This window comes from Lithobates pipiens, unplaced genomic scaffold (genome assembly GCF_037356315.1).
Source record: "Lithobates pipiens isolate NorthernLeopardFrog02 unplaced genomic scaffold, aLitPip1_a1.2 Scaffold_19, whole genome shotgun sequence".
Classification (NCBI taxonomy): Eukaryota; Metazoa; Chordata; class Amphibia; order Anura; family Ranidae; genus Lithobates; species Lithobates pipiens.
The window spans coordinates 108674903-108695249 of NW_027507764.1; the positions used below are offsets into that span (position 1 = coordinate 108674903).

At 48.1% G+C, this 20347-nt stretch overlaps 1 protein-coding gene across 2 annotated transcripts in view; it reads left to right on the forward strand.

Moving 5' to 3' along the window:
• Positions 1–9301: 9301 nt before the first annotated feature.
• LMBR1 (limb development membrane protein 1) overlaps positions 9302–20347 on the forward strand; it is a 251676-nt gene continuing 240630 nt past the window's right edge. The window contains exon 1 of one of the 2 annotated variants that reach the window (XM_077491150.1): positions 9302–9681. In XM_077491150.1, the coding sequence (XP_077347276.1) occupies positions 9619–9681 (63 nt within the window). In that variant the 5' untranslated portion in view covers positions 9302–9618. The remainder of the gene's footprint in view (positions 9682–20347) is intronic. The other variant, XM_077491148.1, reaches the window with a different exon arrangement.

The following is a 20347-nucleotide window of genomic DNA, read 5'->3' on the forward strand; positions in this document are numbered from 1 at the left end:
AGCGTCTTCTAGGGACACAGAACACCTCACAAACTGTACCAAGCCCATAGCCTGGAGCCTTTATCATGCTTTCTCCCACCCACCCCCCCTTCCCTACTTTTACCTTATCGTTAATTGGAAAAAGAGGAGGAACTAGGGGCAGGGGGCCCTGTCCTCTGCCATCGATAAGGGAATGCAAGAGAGAGGACGTATCTCCACGCAATACCCAATACTTGTTTTTCTTGTGCATGTGATTATGTATAGTGAAGTCTGATGTATTGGTACTTACCATAAATGTTATATTCTGATTATATAATCGTGACATTGGACCTTCCCTTATCTGTCTTGTGGGGGACCCCCTCCTTCTTCATATTGAATAAAGTTTATATTTGAAAAAAAAAAAACTATTGCACTATACAAGTTTTTTTTTGCCCTATATGGTGGACGGAGGAAGTTTTTTGGCGCACTCACAGCCAGTGAAGCAGGCGAGTAGTGTGGACAGAAAACAGCTGAGCATGAAGCAGGAGAGTGATCACCTTTGATTGGAGAGCAGATTGTCCTTGCTGTGGAAGATAGTGGGATATCGCTCAGTGTAGAGGGTTCATTCTGGTATATGCCCATTTGATCCTTGGATCTGGTAAGCGGCCATTTGGTCATTTTCATATATCGCTTGCGGGATTACATGTGGAGGCTGTATTTGAAGAAATAGAGCAAAGAAAAACTGTTGCCGTTTCACTTTCCATTATACTCCTGTCCCCTGCATTCTGTGCAGGGGGATAGGAGTATTCTCTGCATTCTGTACTCCTGGACCCTGTTCTCTGCATTCTGTGCATTCTGTACTCCTGGACCCTGTTCTCTGCATTCTGTGCATTCTGTACTCCTGGACCCTGTTCTCTGCATTCTGTGCATTCTGTACTCCTGGACCCTGCTCTCTGTGTGTCATGTAATCCCAAACCTGGCACTAATTAGAGTCCTCTGTGCATCACATACTCCTTTTTACCTTGAACACACCCTTAACTCCTGCAGTCTACGTTATGCATCCTAAACCCCACGCTGTCTGCAGCACTTGTCAACCCTTGTGCTGTGCATTACAGACTACTGCACTATATACACAATACTGTATATTCAGGGGCGGACTGACAACTCATGGGGCCCCGGGCAATAGGAGATTATGGGACCCCCAGACAATCAGAGATTATGGGGCCACACAGTATACAATCACACAGTATACACATACATGTTCACACAGTATACACAGACATGTTTCTATTGGCTGAGAAAGTACTGGAGAGGTGGGGCCGCTATAATCTCAGGATTTTTAGACCAAAAGGATGTCAGTAAGGGATATTTCAGAGACAGATGTAAAAAAAATAGATTTTTACATACTGTCCCTGGTTTTACTGAGGCTGGCAACCCTGATGTGGCCTCCTAGTGGCCTGGGGCCCTCGGACAGTGCCCGAGTGGTTAAATGGTCAGTCAGCCCCTGTGTATATTATATATTCCTCTGCAAAGTGTTCATTGGCTCAACAGTTACTGGTTGCTAAGCAGTCCCTGACTATTTTAATTAAGTTTTTGTTTAGGGTAGGATCAAAAAAAGCAATCAAAGTATATTTTATAGGTACAAGGAAGCCCAGGTTTAGTTTAACCACACTCCTTAAGTCCTTCCCACTCTTAAGAGTTTGGCAACACCCACATTTTGCCACAGCAGGCCATGCTCGCAGCAAGTCGCTTCTTTCCTCATGTGTCCCTCGTTCTGAAGTTCAAAAGTTGGGAGGTATGCTTATATTGCATACCATGTCTTACCCACAATTCACGGCACCAGGCAGTAACCAAAAAATGCTACATACTCTATACAAAACCACAAAAAATGTGGTAAAAAAATATTAATATGATATTTTTCTACAATACAGGTTTTTTATAGCCACAGCTATGCGCAGAGCACTTACAAAATAAAGGGAGACAGTACTGGTACAATACAATAGGATTCAGAGGGACCTTTCTCATGAGAGCTTCCAATATAGGATGGGTTAACTGATACAAAAAGTAATACTGGGTGGGGTGAGCTGATGATGAAAGTGAAGGATAGGCCTCCCTAAAGAGATGATTTTCCAGGCATCACCTAACAGAGTAGGAGATAACTGGATACACTGGGCTAGAGAGTCCCAGAGGATGGGAGAGGCTCTGGAGAAGTGAGCATAGAAGAAGGTGATGAGGGTGTTAGAGCAGAAGATCCTGGGGGGAGTGAAGAGGACGGTTTGGTTGATATTTCGAGATTAAGCTATTGATGTACAGTAGGTTGATGCAGAGTTGTGGATGGCTTCGTAAGTTGTTGTTAGTAGTTTAAATTTGTATTCACTGTGGGAGCAGAAACCAGTGGAGGGATTTTTAGAGAGAAATTCTGAATGACTGGTAAGGTGGATAAGTCTGGCAGCAACATTCATGATAAACTGAATGGCGGATAGCCTGTGTAAAGAATTATTCTAGCCATTAGGATGATTTTATGGAAATATGCTTTTAAGCGAGCAATGCGGCGATCTAAGCTTGGAATTTGGGCCCCTCCTCCTTCTCCTGCAGTCTGCAGGACAAGGCACAGCACAACTCACGCATGCACGGTAGGAAACAGGCTGTGAAGCCGCAAGGCTTCATTTCCTATTTCCTTACTAGAGATGCCAGCACCTGCACCCAAAGCCAATTGAAGAATTGGTTTGGGTGAGGACATTGCTGGATCCCTGGACAGGTCAGTGTCCTTTTATTAAATGTCAGTAGCAGTATTGGTAGCTGCTTACTTTTCATTTTAATTTTTATGGGGGAGCCTTGAGCTCCTCTTTAACGTGAGTACTTTACACCATCACAAATTTTTTAACGATGGATCTGAAAACAGTATCAACATTTTTTTTTTTTTTTAAGACTCTGCACATTCCTAGTGGTTCAGGTAAAGTTAGATATAAGTGACTTCTATGTAAGGCTGGACTCAGAGAGAAGAGAATCCAGTGATGACTGTCAGTACCTTTTCAGTAAAGCCAGCCATACAGCAGATGGATTGTAAATTACAGCTTCCAAGACTGCATTCATTTTTATCCATGTATGGGCTATTTGGTTTTACACAGGTCATACAACCAGCCTGTTAAATTTTTTCTGAACAATCAGTGTCACTGGCTATAGCTAGCAACGCTGATCATTGTATTCCAATGGTGGGGAATGCTCCCCGCCAGCAGAATGTAAGAGCACAGCGGGGAGGATTACCCTGTTCATATCGAATGTGTGGATGGGGGAATCACACTCATTTTTTTCATTCAGCTCACTGGTTAAACGGAAAAAAAAAAAAAAAGAATCAGGTATGGCCGGCTTAAAGTGGTTGTAAAGGTAGAAGGTTTCTTATCTTAAAGTGGATGTAAACCCTCACATATACCCAGTGAAGTGAGCAGCCTCAGATGATACACAGAGTTGAAACACATCTCCCTACATAAGGTTTAACATGTATATCTGCTGTCTTCATCTTTATATACTGTTTAGAAAGTTCAGATCCTGTTAGATTTTCTCTACCTAGTTAGTGCTGCAGTGAAGCCCGGGCATACAGCCAAGACAGCTGATTGGAGGAAAGACCCACACCCCCTCTCCTCATAGGTCAAGACTTTCAGCTCTGTCGCTTGAATCGTTCAAGGCTCTGCTAATCTATTTGTAGCATCCTCCCCAACACAAAACTGCGGCTGCTTTTATCATATGTGACCGAGAACTTGTCAGGAGTTATCAGGCTGATAACAGATGAACTGAGGAGGAGACAGCTACAGGACATAGTGCTTTGAAGAGAGATAAGAAAAATTTGCAGATATATGTGCCCAGCTCAAATTTCATGAATCGGGTTTACATCCACATTACTACATTCTATGTGTAGCAGTCTCCCTGACTTCAAGGGGCCTGATGGTGACCCCCAGAGCCAAGGAGAACTGACATTCCTCTCAGGGTGCAGGTCACTATTCATAGTGGGTGTGGTGTAAGGTGGAATGATTGGGCGCCAGTCACTTTTTGTAAAATGAACAAAGATTTTATTTCTCTTAACAGGAACGGTGGGAGAGAGGGTTAGTGCAGGGCACACCCTTAGGCAAATGTAATGGCACCTAGGCAAACTCCTCAGACAAAAATAGAACGAGGCAGACAGCAATACAGAAAAAGGGCCTTTAAACTGAATGCAGAAATATGTATATTATAGCAACTGCTGTCTCCTATAGCAACTTCTCTCATCGTATCCTACTGTAGATCTTCCAGTTTAACTTACAGTATCCCCCTGTAGATACTTAAAGGGGTTGTAAAGGAATTTTTTTTTTTAAATAACAAACATGTTATACTTACCTCCACCTTGCAGCTCGTTTTGCACAGAGTGGCCCTGAACCTGGTCTTCTGGGGTCCCCCGGCCGGCTGTCTCGGCTCCCTCCCACAAGGACTCAACTTCACGCGAGCTCCCTCGCATGATGTGGAGTGCTTGTGGGCGCACTCCCATGATACAGCCGGCGGCTATATCACTCGGCCCGCCCCCGGCGCGCCGCATCATTGGATGTGATTGACAGCAGCGCGAGCCAATGGCTGCGCTGCTTTCAATCCATCCACTGTAACCAATCAGCGGCCAGGCTGATCGGCGGAGAGGATGTCGGGGATGAGCACAGGACTTTCGAGGGGTCAGGTAAGTATAACGGGGGGAGGGGGGGGCAGTATTGTCAGATGTTTTTTCACCTTAATGCATAGAATGCATTAAGGTGAAAAAACGTTTACCTTTACAACCCCTTTAAGCTCAGCTCGTCGTCTCTCACTAGACTTCTTGGACTCTCAGCTACCTGCTGGATCCCTCGATCTTCACCCACAGCTAACCGCTGTACTTAACTTCAAGCTTTACTCGCAGCTACCCGCTGCATTCCTGGATGAGTCTCCACTGAAGCTTTCCCATTTACTTCACCGTCCCCGGCTAGTGAAGTGTCTGCTCTGGTACTCCTTCAGAACTTCTTCCCTTCTAAACATGCCTCTGGTAACAGGAGTGGTCGTCCCTTTGTGGCAACTGCTGTTACTTTACCTCCAGCAATGATCAGACTCCCCTTGGACTGAGCCGAGCCGCTGCTGTGTCCATTCAGATATGGAGCCATGGCTCGGCCCTGTCCCCTCTCTCGCCTCATTTGCTCACATACTTTGACAGCAGCAGGAGCCAATGGCACCCCACTGCTGTCTAAGCCAAGAGAGAGCGAGAGTCCCGTCCAGCCGAGACTCTCCTGCAACATTGCTGGATCAAGATGGGGCTCGGGTAAGTATTAGGGGGGGTTCCTGCACACGGAAGGTGTTTTATCTTAATGCATAGAATGTATTAAGATAAAACATCTTCTGACTTTAGAACCACTTTAACCTCTTGGTGCCTCCGGGCCCTTTAAGAGGTTTAGGATGTTGGGAAGTGAGGATGGGTTTATGGTCATGTGACTGCTGTGATTGGCTGTCACATTATCGGAAAGCTCCTGATCGCAAGCAGTGATCAGAAACTTTACGTTAGCTGCTGGTAAGCAAGCTCTCGACACAGCTGTATTTGCACCAATTCACACAAGTATGTGGCCGCTTAGCGCCAAAGCCCACTCGCTGAGAGGCCGCATATTTTCTTGCGGCCGGCACCAAGATGTTAACTGCAGACAGGAAACAGGAACTTTTATTACACAGAGAAAATACATTGAGTTTACCATAGATGCAGCTACAAACTTATAAACATTGCCATCTACTGGCTGATGTAGTTGTTGCACAAAATACACAAACAATGCATTCCAACAGTTTGTGCAGCATCTGTGTTGGCTGCCCGCGCTATAGCCGAAAGACGGCTTCCAATGCCAGGAGGGTGTTCGTGGACGTAAGGGTAAAGGGCCAATCGCAGCAGCAATTTACCATGTGTGCCAACCTGTGCCCATTAGTGCTGCCAGTGCCGCCAATCAGTGCTGCCTATTGGTCACTGGTGTGCACCCCAGAGCACAAACGCACATTCGTGTATATGAGCAGATCAGTGGTCAGTAGAGCAGAGCTTGGTGTCAGTAGGGCAATGGACAATGTCAGTAGTTTTTTATTTTTAGTATTTTTTACAATATTTTTTATTTTAGCAGCCCTGTTGGGGGCTTTGGTGGAATATCAAGAGTCTAGAGACCCCCAATGTCTCACTTTTGATGAGACAGAGAAAGTGACTGAGGACAGAGACTTCCGACTCCCTTTCTTTGCAGACTCAGCTGCACTAGACAGTGAATGAATGGGAAGTGTGCCGAGCGGTTTTCTGTTCATTCATAAACTGAAGCACAGTAAACATAGTTTACTATGCTTCAGTTAAGAATGCACACAGGAGTGATTAGTAAAGATCGCTCACTGTGTTTACTCAAAAAAAGGAAGGGGCCGCTAAATTACAGTGGAGAGAACAAGTATCTGATACACTGATGATTTTGCAGGTTTTCCTACCTACAAATGTAGAGGTCTGTAATTATTATCATAGGTACTCTTAAACTGTGAGAGACAGAATCTAAAACAAAAATCCAGAAAATCACATTGTATGATTTTTAAGTAGTTAATTTGAATTTTATTGCATTACATAAATATTTGATACATCAGAAAAGCAGAACTTAATATTTGGTATAGAAACCTTTTATTTGCAATTACAGAGATCATACATTTCCTGTAGTTCTTGACCAGGTTTGCTCACACTGCAGCAGCGATTTTGGCCCACTGCTCCATACAGACCTTCTCCAGATCCTTCAGGTTTCGGGGCTGTCGCTGGGCAATACGGACTTTCAGCTCCCTCCAAAAGATTTTCTATTAGGTTCAGGTCTGGAGACTGGCTGGGCCACTCCAGGACCTTGAGATGCTTCATATGGAGCCACTCCTTAGTTGCCCTGGCTGTGTGTTTCGGGTCGTTGTCATGCTAGAAGACCCGGCCACGACCCATCTTCAATGTTCTTACTGAGGGAAGGAGGTTGTTGGCCAAGATCTCACGATACATGGCCCCATCCATCCTCCCCTCGATACGGTGCAGTCTTCCTGTCCCCTTTGCAGAAAAGCAGCCCCAAAGGGTGATGTACTTGTTACTCCCCACTGTAAATATTTACCAGCCCCTTTCTCCATCTCGAAGCATCCCCTGCAGCAGCCACCGGGCGAGGAGGGAAGCTGGCAGCACTGCAGGGGGGGGGGGGGGGTGGAAGGGGGCACCAGGAAGCAGGAGGAATTGGCACTGCAGGGAGTAATTTAGGTGTGCCTGTATGTATGCACACATATGCTATCAGTGCAGACTCATAAGTGCCACCTCATCAGTGACATCAGTGAAGGAGAAAAATGGTGGCCTTTTTTCAAAAATAAAAAACTCAGGGGTGATTAAATACCACCAAAAGAAAGCTCTATTTGTGGGAAAAATATGATACAAATGTCAGTGTTGTATGACCGCACAGATGTCATTCAAATTGTGACAGTGCTGAAAGCTGAAAATTGGTCTGGGCAGGGAGGGGGTAAAAGTGCCCATAGGCAAGTGGTTAAAGGCTAAGTCCACCATTTTACACCCAATTTAGGGTGTCCCCCCTCATTCCCGCAAACCACTCCCCTCTTTCTTGAATCGTGGGGTCACTCTTCCCTTGCCATCCTTGGCAGAACCTCCGTGGCCTCCTCATCCATTCATGGATCCATCCACAAGATCTATGAATGGAATACTACAAGTTCCATAGAGGTCATTGGAGCCGTCACCACACTCCCCGTCCATCATTACTTCCTCCAGCCCCAGAGCTGTGTACCTCCATAGAGGTCTGGAGGAATACATGGTTGCAATGCTCTGCAGACGCCTGTCATTATATACAGCAGTCAATATGAACTCATTCACTAATGTATCAGATAAGTGTAACAACCTTTTCCAACTTCCATAAAACAAATAATACATAAGCCTATATTGAAATAAATGTACATTTATTAATGTTTTGAATTGAAGCCTGCAGAGCATCGCAACCATTGGTACATGACAGGCACTTGCAGAGCATTGCAACCACGACAGGCACTTGCAGAGCATTGCAACCATGACCAGTACATGGCAGGGACTGCAGAGCATTGCAACCATGACCAATACATGACAGGCACTTGCAGAGTATTGCAACCATGACCAATACATGACAGGCACCTGCAGAGCATTGCAGCTATGACCAGTACATGACAGGCACTTGCAGAGCATTGCAACCATGACCAATACATGACATGCGCTTGCAGAGCATTGCAACCATGACCAATACATGACAGGCACCTGCAGAGCATTGCAGCTATGACAGGCACATGCAGAGCATTGCAACCACGACCAATACATGACAGGAGCCTGCAGAGCATTGCAACCATGACCAATACATGACAGGAGCCTGCAGAGCATTGCAACCATGACCAGTACATGACAGGCACATGCAGAGCATTACAACCATGACCACTACATGGCAGGCACATGCAGAGCATTGCAACCATGACCAATACATGACAGGAGCCTGCAGAGCATTGCAACCATGACCAGTTCATGGCAGGGACTGCAGAGCATTGCAACCATGACCAATACATGACAGGCACCTGCAGAGCATTGCAGCTATGACAAGTACATGGCAGGGACTGCAGAGCATTGCAACCATGACCAATACATGACAGGCGCTTGCAGAGCATTGCAACCATGACCAATACATGACAGGAGCCTGCAGAGCATTGCAACCATGACCAGTACATGACAGGCACATGTAGAGCATTGCAACCATGACCAGTACATGACAGGCACTTGCAGAGCATTGCAACCATGACCAATACATGACAGGAGCCTGCAGAGCATTGCAACCATGACCAGTACATGACAGGCACATGCAGAGCATTGCAACCATGACCAGTACATGGCAGGCACTTGCAGAGCATTGCAACCATGACCAATACATGGCAGGCGCTTGCAGAGCATTGCAACCATGACCAGTACATGACAGGAACCTGCAGAGCATTGCAACCATGAACAGTACATGACATACGCCTGCAGAGCATTGCAACCATGATCAGTACATGACAGGTGCCTGCAGAGCATTGCAACCTTGACCAACCAGTAGATGACAGGCGCCTGCAGAGCATTGCAATCATGAGCAGTACATGACAGGCACCTGCAGAGCATTGCAACCATGACCAGTACTCCAGGCAATATTATGTGGTTGTTTTGGAGGACTCCACACGAACTTTCCATTCGGTGTGTGACACAGTGACAACCACCCGGCTCTGATCACGTGTGGCGCTAACACAGCCGTCATTGGCCACCCCGCTCCCTCTGCCTCCCCTCACTGCAGTACAGCGACTGACAGGAAAAGAGGAGGCGGGAAACTAACCACTTGGCCAATCAGAACAGAAGCCACGACCCAGAGTTGCCCTACCTCCGGACCAATCAGCGGGCGCGTTACGAGCAGGCGGCGTGTGTGCCAGTGTTTTGGCCGGAGCGGTGTGTGGAGGGAGAAGAAGGAGTGGTGCGGAACCCTGGGGGGAGGAGCCAGAGGTCGGGTCTTTGTTATTGTTGTTCCTCCCTGTGATCCCGGACGGGGGAGGATGCTCTTCGGGGTCATCAGCAGTATCAGTCTTAGTCTATGGTGGGCTCCAGCAATATGAAGGATGGACGAGGACGAAGTGACCATCAGAGAGCAGAACTTTCACAGCCAAGTTAGAGAATACATTGTGAGTATGAGCCTGACATATCCCTCCCCCACTCAACACCGTGTCCCCTGTCATCACACACTCATCATGGGGACACCACCACACCCCATAATAATCACTGACAGGGGGAGGAGCCCTGTGTGTGTCCAATCATTGTGCTGCTCTCCTACAACACAGGGCACATTGATCATCAGTGTATTCACCCTACATTCACTGCAGGTGAATCTTCCTGGTCTGTATGTGCAGCCAATCATTCATCGCCTGCCAATGTTCAGCGGATGACCCATTCACTGCTTGATTCACATGTTCCCTTGTTGTTTACAACCCCCCCCCCCATTCATTATAGGTCCATCTATACATACTGGACTGTCACCCTAATCCCGGCTCATATACTCTACATACATCTACTAGGAGCCCGGCCTGTCCTTGTAGTGTGAGAGGAAACCCACACAAGTGCTGAGAGAACATGCAAACTCCATGCACATAATGTCCTGCTTGGGATTTGGACTGAGTGCACCGGTGCTGCCACACAACTGCTTTCTGTACTAATACAAGTGGAACTTCACTATTGTAACCACTGGAAGAGCAAGCCCAGTCTGACGCCTTTTGTTTACATGTAAAAATTAGTTTTGTTTTTTACTAGGAAGCTACTTAGGCCTGATTCACACCTATGCAGTTTTAGTGCTTTTTGCATTTTGCAGAATTGCACTACAGCCCATTTAACATGGTTTCCTATGGAACATGTTCTGTGGAGCAAATCTGCAAAAAGCACTAAAACTACAGGTGAGAATCTAGTCTTAGAACCCCCAAATGTGATATATAAAATTTTAAGAGGCCTCAGAGAATAAAATGGTGGTTGTTGCAATTTTAATGTCTGTATGGTATTTGCGCAGCATATTGTTTTTTAATGCAATTGAAAAAAAAACACTTTCATTTTTTTGCAAAATAGCACAATCTATAATCCATTTTTGTTCTTTGTAAAATATAAAAGATGATGTTACGCTGAGTAAATAGATACGTAACCATGTCCTGCTTTGTAATTGCAAATACTTGTGGAATAGTGACAAACTACAATACTTAAACATCTCCTCAGGCTACACTTTCAAAATGTTTTACAGGTTACCAGTGGAAAGTTAAAAAGGAGGTCTAGCGCTACAATTATTGCTCTCACTATAATGTTTGTGGTGATAGGTCATGTGTGGTTCAAACACCATTTACATATGCGTGTGCAACCCACGTATGTGTCCGCCTCTGCTCACAAGCACAGGGGGGCGGGGCGCTTTTCTTTTCAAATTATTATTATTACTTTCTGATGAAACAGCGGCCGCCGCCGGGTGTACCAAGATGGCCGCTGCTCCGGAGCTAGGCCGAAGCCGCGGCCTTTCCTATGGCCAAGGCAGTGGAGCGCTCTGCAGATCGCATGGTGTGCCGATTCGAACAGGTTGACGCGCTTGGATCACGGATCGGTGACGATGTTTTGCACCCCTACCCCCTTCATTGAAAAAATTGCAGAGATCCGCAGATGTCTGTTTCTATTATTATTATTCAGGATTTATATAGCGCCAGCAATTTCAATGTAGTACCTGTGACTACTTGCAGGTTACACAGCGATTGGTCAGGTGTGAGATATTTCTACTTGCATTGGTCCAAGCTGTACTAATGCAACTATGCAATCAAAATCCTTCCTAAACTTCAGCTTTTATAGCAATTTTTTAAAAGGTGTGTTTTTTTTGTTTGTTTTTTATATTAATAAGGTCCTTGTTAGGGCTCTTTTTGTTATTGGGTGACAACTGTCTTTTAACTAAGTTCCTGTATTGTTGTCCTATCACATGTGACCTCAGTGGAGAACCACACTGACTCACGTTATACAGGTTCACTAATATTGCCATCTGTTAGCCAGTTCAGAACTATGATTTTCAGTGTATGCTGGAACAAGTGTATGGAGACAGTCAGTGACAGCGTTGTAAAACCCCCTTGGGGTAAAAGGAGTATTTTTTATAAATAAAAACAAACAAAAAAAAAAGATACAAATAATTTTTTTTTTTTTTTTTTTCAAATATAAATTTTTATTAATTTCAAACAATGCCCAACATGGGCATGGACATAACATATAACATAGAAATGTGATACACAAAGGGGAAGAGAGGGAAAGGGAAATACATATTAAATATATTACCGAAAGCAAGAGGAAGGTAGGTATACAGTACACACTTACATGGCATACTAATCATAGCTCTATGGAAGATCGAATTCAATCTGCCATCCGGTGATTACCGCTTATCCAAGCATAAAATCTCCATTAAGAAGCCAGAAGTGTATCCAAGAGCCTAAGTCCGTTCAGTTCCCTCAGCTCTTGCCCTCGTCAGAATCTCAGTACCCCGGCAAAAACCCAGTGCCAGAGGGGAGAGGCCATTGGTAATGGGGGAAAGGGACATTGAAGGGGAGATGATGAGGGAAAGGAAGGGAGAGGGGGAAGATAAAAAAAAAAGGGAGGGGGGGGGGGAATTCTGGTTGAATCAGGACTGCCCCAACCCATACGTAGTCTATAACGCTGACCATATTACACGGTCCTTAATGATACTCCTTCGGATGAGAATATGAACTGGTGCCAGAGTGCCCATGTTTTCCTAAATTTTTCCTGCTGTTGCCTCCCCGTAAGCACCAGGTCTTCCAATTTACTAACGTCCTCCACCCTACGAATCCAGGACGCCACCGATGGAGGGGTCTGGCTTTTCCAGTGGAGTGGTATACATGCTCTAGCCGCATTTACTAGGTGACGTAGGATGGATTTCTTGTATCTTTTAGCGGACATGGTATTAACGTGCAGTAGGAAGAAAGCCGGGTCATTGGGGACATTGTATTCCGTAAACTTTTGAATAACGGTCCTGACCGTGGACCAAAAATGAGACAACTTCGAACATGACCAAAATATATGTAACAACGTGCCCTGCTCTTGTCCACATCTCCAACAAAGCGCAGAGACGCTCGGATAGAAGGAGTGTAGAGCCTGAGGGGTTAAGTACCATCTCGTTAGGAGTTTGTAGTTAGTTTCCTGTATGTTCGTGCAGATGGTAGACTTTAGGGCCAATGTTAGAATACTTTGAGTCTGGCTCGGAGTAAATTTACAGTTCAGTTCCCCCTCCCATTTTGTCAGGAAGGTCAAATGAGCGTCGTCCACGGGTGTGATAAGAAGGTTGTACATTGTGGACAGCGTTCGCGGAAGCACCCCGGTACCAGAGCAGTATTCCTCAAAGTCGGTCAACGATTCGTCAAATCGCAGGGGGTTCTGGAGAGCCCTAAGAAAGTGTCTAAGTTGGACCGCGGTCCAAAAGGCTAGTTTATAGGGTCCCGATGTGTTACAGAGCGTCTCTATGGACGGCCAGTCCCCATGCGCCCGGAAGTGTCGTGCTTGTGTGCACTGTCTACTGGACATGGCCTGCAAAAGTTGGGTGTCTAGCCCTGGAGAGAATTGCGGGTTCCCTATAATAGGATATAGCGGAGAAGTAGGTGTGGACAGTGACTCTTTTGAGTATAGCTGTGATCCCACCCGGAGGGTCGTCCCCATCAGGGGATGTCTCTTCATGTGGGCTGGGAGATGCTTATAACACCAGGCAGCTCCCCGTAGTGGCACCTGCGTCTGGGCCTGTTCCAGACATATCCACAGCTTCAGATCTTGGTGTCGGCACCAGTCTATAATTCTACCAAGATGAACCGCTTGATAGTATTTTTTGACATCCGGAACGGCGAGGCCGCCATAGAGTTTGGGCATGGAGAGTAAATTCCGGGCTAGTCTCGGTTTTCTATGTGCCCAAATAAAGCCGGCGAACAGAGCATGTACCTGTCTAAAAAACATCGTAGGGACCGAAATAGGAAGTGCTTGCAGCAAATATAAAAATTTGGGCAAGATGCACATCTTAAGAAGATTACACCTGCCAAACCAGGAGTGAAGGCCCATACTCCAGGATTCTAATAGGGTCCTGGTTCTGGCCAGCAGGGGAGGGAAGTTAAGTTTAAAAACATGATTTAGATTTGCAGGGATAAAGGTCCCTAGGTATGACAGAGCCGTGGATGTCCATTTAAAATTAAAGTTGGAACGGAGCCCCCGTATGGTCGCTTGCGGCAGTGCTACCCCCATGGCCTCCGATTTAGTGTAGTTAATTTTTAGATTGGAGATCTGCCCGTATTCCTCGAATTCCCTGAGGAGATTTGGTAGGGATATCCCTTGATTGGAGAGGGAAAACAGCAGGTCGTCCGCATATGAAGAGACCTTGAACTGGGCATCACCCGCGACAATGCCGCGGATATCGGGGTTATTCCTAACTTTACATAAAAAGGGTTCTAAGGAGAGGGCAAAAAGGAGGGGTGACAATGGGCAGCCCTGCCTGGTTCCATTTGTAATTGGCAAGGGTTCCGACAGGATCCCATTCACCTTAATTTGTGCCGTTGGGGCAGCATATAATTGGGCTATCCACCTAGTCATTTTCTCACCTAAGCCTATATGGCGGAGGACAGTGAACATATACTCCCAGTTAACCCTATCAAAGGCTTTTTCTGCGTCTGTATTTAAGAAAACGGAAGGGGTCTGAGTCTGGTTCGCGATGTGGATCAAATTCAATACTTTAGTTGTGCTGTCTCTGGCCTCCCTAGTAGGGATGAACCCCACCTGATCTAAATGGACTAGGGATTGTAAGTGTCCGGTCAATCGGGCTGCTAATATTTTGGTGAATAATTTAAGGTCAGTGTTCAACAACGAGATCGGTCTGTAGCTACTACAGGCCATGGGGTCCTTGCCCTCCTTAGGAATGACCGCGATATGGGCTCGAGTGGTATCGGTGGCGAAGGTGGCTGTGTTCCCTATGTCATTAAGAAAGGTCACCATATGGGAGCTAAGGGTGGGGAATAGGGTCTTATAATACGGGAGAGTAAAGCCATCTGGTCCAGGAGCCCTCCCGGGTTTAGCCGTATTAAGTGCCAACTCTAACTCTTCCGAAGTTATTGGGGCTTCTAACTCGGCTACTCCGTCAGGTGATAATGTAGGGATCTGGCTGGAAGCTACATACGCCTCCATCAGAGGTCGTCCTCCCGGTGGGGGTGGTAGGTTGTAGAGGGTATGGTAGAAGGTTTTGAATTCATCCGCTATCCGATGCGGGAGGCCGACATTCACATTTGCCGCCGACCTAATTTGGGGGACATAGGTCCGTGTCTTAATGTCCTTGACCGCCCGCGCCAGAATACGTCCGCACTTATTTCCGGATTCATAGGCTACCAATCTGCATTTTTGTAACGCTGCCTTGGCTTTGTAGCCAAGGAGGTCATTTACCTGGCTCCTAAGAGAGGAAAGTTCAGCCTCCACGGATGGATCCAGGGAGGCTTTGTGTTGCAGCTCCAAAACCTGAAGTTTGGCCAGGAGCGAGTCCAATTGTTTCCCGGTCGCCTTCTTAATGCGCGAACCGTGTTTAATCAGGACACCTCGAATAACTGTTTTGTGTGCTTCCCATACCGCCCCCGAAGAGGAGTCAGCCGTTGTGTTTGTCTGAAAATAGAAAGTAAGTTCCCTATTCACCTCGTCCAGTATCTCCGGTTTCTGTAACAAACTTTCATTAAGACGCCAGAAGCGTGCCCTCCGGGATAAATCGGCGGACAGCTTGTAGGTCAATATAGTGGGGGCATGGTCCGACCATGTCCTTTGACCTATAGAGGAGGCCTGAACCGCATGCAGTTGTCTATGGGGTATTAGAAAAAAATCTATTCTCGAGTATATTCTATGGGGAGGGGAATAGAACGTATAGTCCCGTTCACCCGGGTGTTGTAAGCGCCAGATATCTACCAGTTGTGACTCATGGAGACACTTGGTGATACGTTTACGGGCACTAATAGGGAAGGAGGACGAACCCGCCGAAGTGTCCACGTGAGGGGCCAGAGGCACGTTCCAGTCCCCCCCCAGTAGCAGTTGGCCCTCCTGAAAGTCAGTCAATTTAGTCAAAACACGTCGCACAAACGCGTCCTGGCCTTCGTTTGGGGCATAGACATTCGCTAGCGTCAACCGCACATCTCCCACTAGACCTTTAAGAAAGACATAACGCCCTTCCGGGTCCATCCTAGAATCCGTAAGAGTCCAGGGCACTTTACAGGAGATGAGGATGGAGGCTCCCCGGGATTTCGTTTTATTAGTGGAATGGTATGACAAAGGAAAGAATCTGTTCTTAAGAACTGGCAACCTATCCTCTTTAAAGTGAGTTTCCTGGATATAGGCGATATCAACTTTTGCTCTTTTCAAGTCGTGCATCAACATACGGCGTTTCTCTGGAGTGTTAAGACCTTTCGCATTCAAGGAGTATAGAGTTAGACTGTCCATCCTCAACCAGAGAGGGAGAGAAAAAAAAAAAAAAAAAGAGGGGGGGGGGGAAGGAGTTGGAAGGGAAGGTCTGAACAACGGGGGAAAAGGGAAGGTTAGAAACTAAAGACAAGGAGCAGCCGCCCACTCCGCCCCAGAAACAGCCAACCATGCCCCCCCATCCCAGGGGTCACTCAGCCGAGACCAACCGGGTCTATGTCATCAGAAAACCTGGAGGACCACGGCAAATTTCCCACCTCTAGCCCCACAGTGAAAAATCCCCCGTTCCAGCAACCGAGAATTCCCCTCTCGGTCTCTCAGCAGGCACGGGGGGGGGATAATTTGCAGCGGCGTGGCAGGTACCAGGCGCAACGCACCCGCATCTGCACTCACCACCCCGCTCAGTTGGGCTTACAGCCTGGCGACCAATCCCCCCCAGTCATATATAGAGCAGTATCCGGTACATTCAGGGTTATAAATATGCGGAATCAGAACCCAACAGAGATCTATAAAAAACAGAGGCAAAACATAGAGGAAAACAATGTAACAATCAGCTAACCAGGGGAACGCCCCAGCCAAAACATCCCCGTCCCCCACCAGCCGGGGGGGGGGCAGTCATCCCACCCGGAAGGAGGAGGGGGACCAAAAATGGCCCCCCCACCACCCCAGGAGGGCCGCCCCCCCCCCAAAGGCAAGAGAGGGGGAACCCGCACCCCCGGCACCCCGCATGAACAGTCACAAAGTCGGGGCAACCCCCATAGTACATCAGCAGGTCCAGCATCCGGAATGTCACCTCAGTTGGACGCAGCCCGGCAGTCCCTCCAAGGCGCCGGAGGCAGTGAGGGGGTAACATCCCACGGTCAGGGGGGGGGCCCACAAGGCAATCCACAGAGCACAGGGGGAGAGGGACTCCCCCCCCCAGGGGCCCAGGTCCTCCAGGGAGGCGGGGCGGTGGGCGGATGGGGCAGGGGCGATCCACGGCACCCCGCCCTCTCGTGACGGGTAGCTACCCGTAGACAGTGGTATCACCCGGCCATCTAAGAAAAAATGTTGAGGAAAGTCTGGAGCCAGCCCCCACCCCCCCCCCCCAGCAGTCATACATAGTCAGGACTCCAATGCATCCATGCCGGTATAAATGAAACCATCTGTGGGAAACGTAGACTGGGCTCAAGGGGGACCGAGCACTATCCCGGCAAGGCTAACACCCGTAGCGAGGGTCCGGTCCGCAACCTAGAGGGAGAATCCCTCACAACTCACGTGTCCCCTCCGGAGTAGCCGCCCGTGACCTCCGGCGCTGCCTCTGAAATCTCGGCTGGATGCCTCCCCGCGCAGGGTGCGAGCCTGAATGCCCCCCCAATGGAGGCAGAAACGCCAGCCAGTTCTGCACTCTGATGGGCTCAATGTCTAGAAAGGTGAATAAAGCCGGCAGGTCCCGCGGCGTCCGGAGATGAAACGACCGTTGATCCCTCCGGAATATAACAGACAGCGGATATCCCCAGCGGTAGGTAGCACCTCTCCGGCGGGCCGCTTCTAGCACCGGGCGGAGCACGGCTCTCCTCTGTAGAGTGGCTCTAGAAACATCAGGTAGAACCTTGACCGTTGCGCCGTCAAAATCCGTCTCCCCCGCCTCCCATGCTCTGCGAATAATCAATTCCTTATGCGAGTAGTGGTGGAGGCGGCAAATGACATCTCTCGGTCTGCTGGGATCCTGTGACTTCGGACCTAGCGCACGGTGAATCCGATCGAATTCCAGGGTCGGGGGTAGGGGATCACCCGGGAGCGTGCGGAAGATAGCAGTGGCAGAGGCCGCGAGGTCCTCCGGTCCGGTCGCTTCTGGAAGACCACGCAGACGGAGGTTGTTCCGCCTGCTCCTGTCCTCCATCTCTTCCTGGTGCAGCTGGAGCATCGTTGCGGCGTCGATATGGGCATCTTGCAGGCATTCCAGCGCGCTGACTCTGGTCTCTAGGTCTGCTGCAGTGGCCTCCCCCGCCGCCAGCCTAACAGTCACTGAGCCCAGTTCCTCTCGCACCTCCTGCATGTCCTTGCGGTGCTGTGTCTCAAGGCGGCCGATGAGAGACTCTATGTCAGTCTTTGTGGGGAGAGCCCTGAGAAGCGCCCACATCTTGGCCATACCCTCGGGCTCCAGGGAGCCCGCCCGCGGGGCTCCCGATCCCGATTGCAAGGCAGGGGGGATATCAGTAAAAGAATCCGACTCCACGGAGGCCGCTGGAGATGCCGGCTGACTCCGCCGATCAGCCCCGCCCACTCCACGCGGGTCCATTGTAGGTGCAGCGGGGGGGGGGGTCTGGGATCGCCGCAGAAATTGGTCAAGGGAGCCTCCAGAGTCCCGCAGTCTCACCTGTCCGATCTTCCCCCCCGTTCTCCGCTTCTTAGCTGGCATGCCGTGATCAAAGTCAGTAGTTTAGAGCATGGTAGGCTCCGGTGTTCAGGAGGAGGACGGGAGCTCGAGGCAAAAGCGTCCTCACTCAGCCATGTCCAGGCCACGCCCCCCACAAATAATTTTTTAATGCACAATACTTTAGCTAAAGAATTGTCTTCCAGTTCGGGTTGAGATCTGCTATAGGCCAAACATATGAATTCAATGTATCCTTATAGAAGAGTTGCCCAGGTACCCGTGACACCCCCTGAAGACCCGGCAGACAGGGACACTTGGGAACCAAGGAGAAAAACATCATTATAAAGATGCTTCCATATCTTGTCTCAAAATGCTAATATTTTATTTTATTTTTCCAGGCTACTCCCCTCCATGCCCCGTAGGTCACGTTGGGGCACATTCACAGGGGCGCATTGTTTGCTGCATTCAGAGGTGGCTAAACGCTGCCTCTGGACGCAGTAACACACTGTGCTGTTGCTACATACAAACTGTCTGATTAGCTGTGGCCAGATTGTGTGGATCCAGAATCGGTTGGAGGCTCTCTATAACCACTCAGATGAGCGATGGCGGTACCGGTTATTTGTTTAGTACAAATCTTGACAGCTGCTGCTGTTTGCACACGACACCCGAGGGCAGAAATGTACTGGTTCTTGCTCGTAGCTTCCCCTATGTGGCCACCTGAATGGAGCTTATTCCTCTTCTTTACTGTGTAAAATATAAAAGATGAGGTTGTGCCGAGTAAATAGATACCCAAAGTGTTAAGCCTTAAAGGATTTGCAAATTTGGAAGGTTTTTATCTCCTAATGCATTTTATGCATTAAGATAAAAACGCATCTGTGTGTAGCAGCCTCCCCAGCACCCTCTAATACTTACCTGAGCCCCATCTCTCTCCAGGGATGTCCACGAGTCCCTCGGTTGTCCGGGACTCTCCTCCTGATTGGCTGAGACACAGCAGCAATGCCATTGGCTCCCGCTGCTGTCAATCAAAGTCAGTTAGCCAATCAGGAGAAATGGGGTGAGGCCAAACGGCAGCTCCATGTCTGAATGGAAACACAGAGCTGCAGCTCGGGCTAGGTGACCCAATAGCAAGCTGTGGGGCACTTGACGGGAGGGAGGGGCCAGGAGCAGCAAAGAGGGACCCGAGAAAAGGAGGATCGGGCAGCAAATCCACTGCACAGAGGAGTTAAAAAGGAAGTAAACCTTGGGTTTACTTCTTCTTTTGTCTCCCTGCAAAGGTAAAACATCATTGGCTACTATGCATCCCATAGTAGCCCATGATGTGTCACTTACCTGACACAGGAGCCAGCGATGTCACCGCTGTCCCCTGTAGTATGGAGTATCCATGTTCTTCCGGGAATTGCTGCTCCGGCCACTCACAGCGCCGGAGCAGCGATGACGTCATTCCTGTGCATGAGCACGGGAGCCGCAACTAACGGCATATCGCCGTTAGCATCGGCATGTAGGTTTAGGAGATATTTCTTGGACCTACAGATAAGCCTTAATCTAGGCTTACCTGTAGGTCAAAGTGGTTTGTAAGGGTTTACAACCACTTTAAGTATGACATGTTTATTTTTTATTTTTTTTTTACATAAGACTTTACTATCACTCTAAAATTGCTTGCACTTGTGAAAATGGTGACAAACGTTGGTACCCTTATGCCGCATACAAACGACCGGACTTTCCAGCAGAAAAGGTCAGACAGAATAATATCGGATATTCTGATCGTGTGTGTGGGCTTCATCTGACTTTTTCTATCAAATTCTGATGGACCTAGAAATAGAACATGTTTTAAATCTTTCAGATGGAATCAATTCAAATCAGAAAAATCGTTCATCTGTATGCTGTTCCGACGAACCAAAAATGACGCAACGGGCTACTGGCTATTTAACTTCCTTTTCTAGTCCCATTGCACGTGTTGTACATCACCGCGTTCTAAATTATCTAAATGATGGGACTTT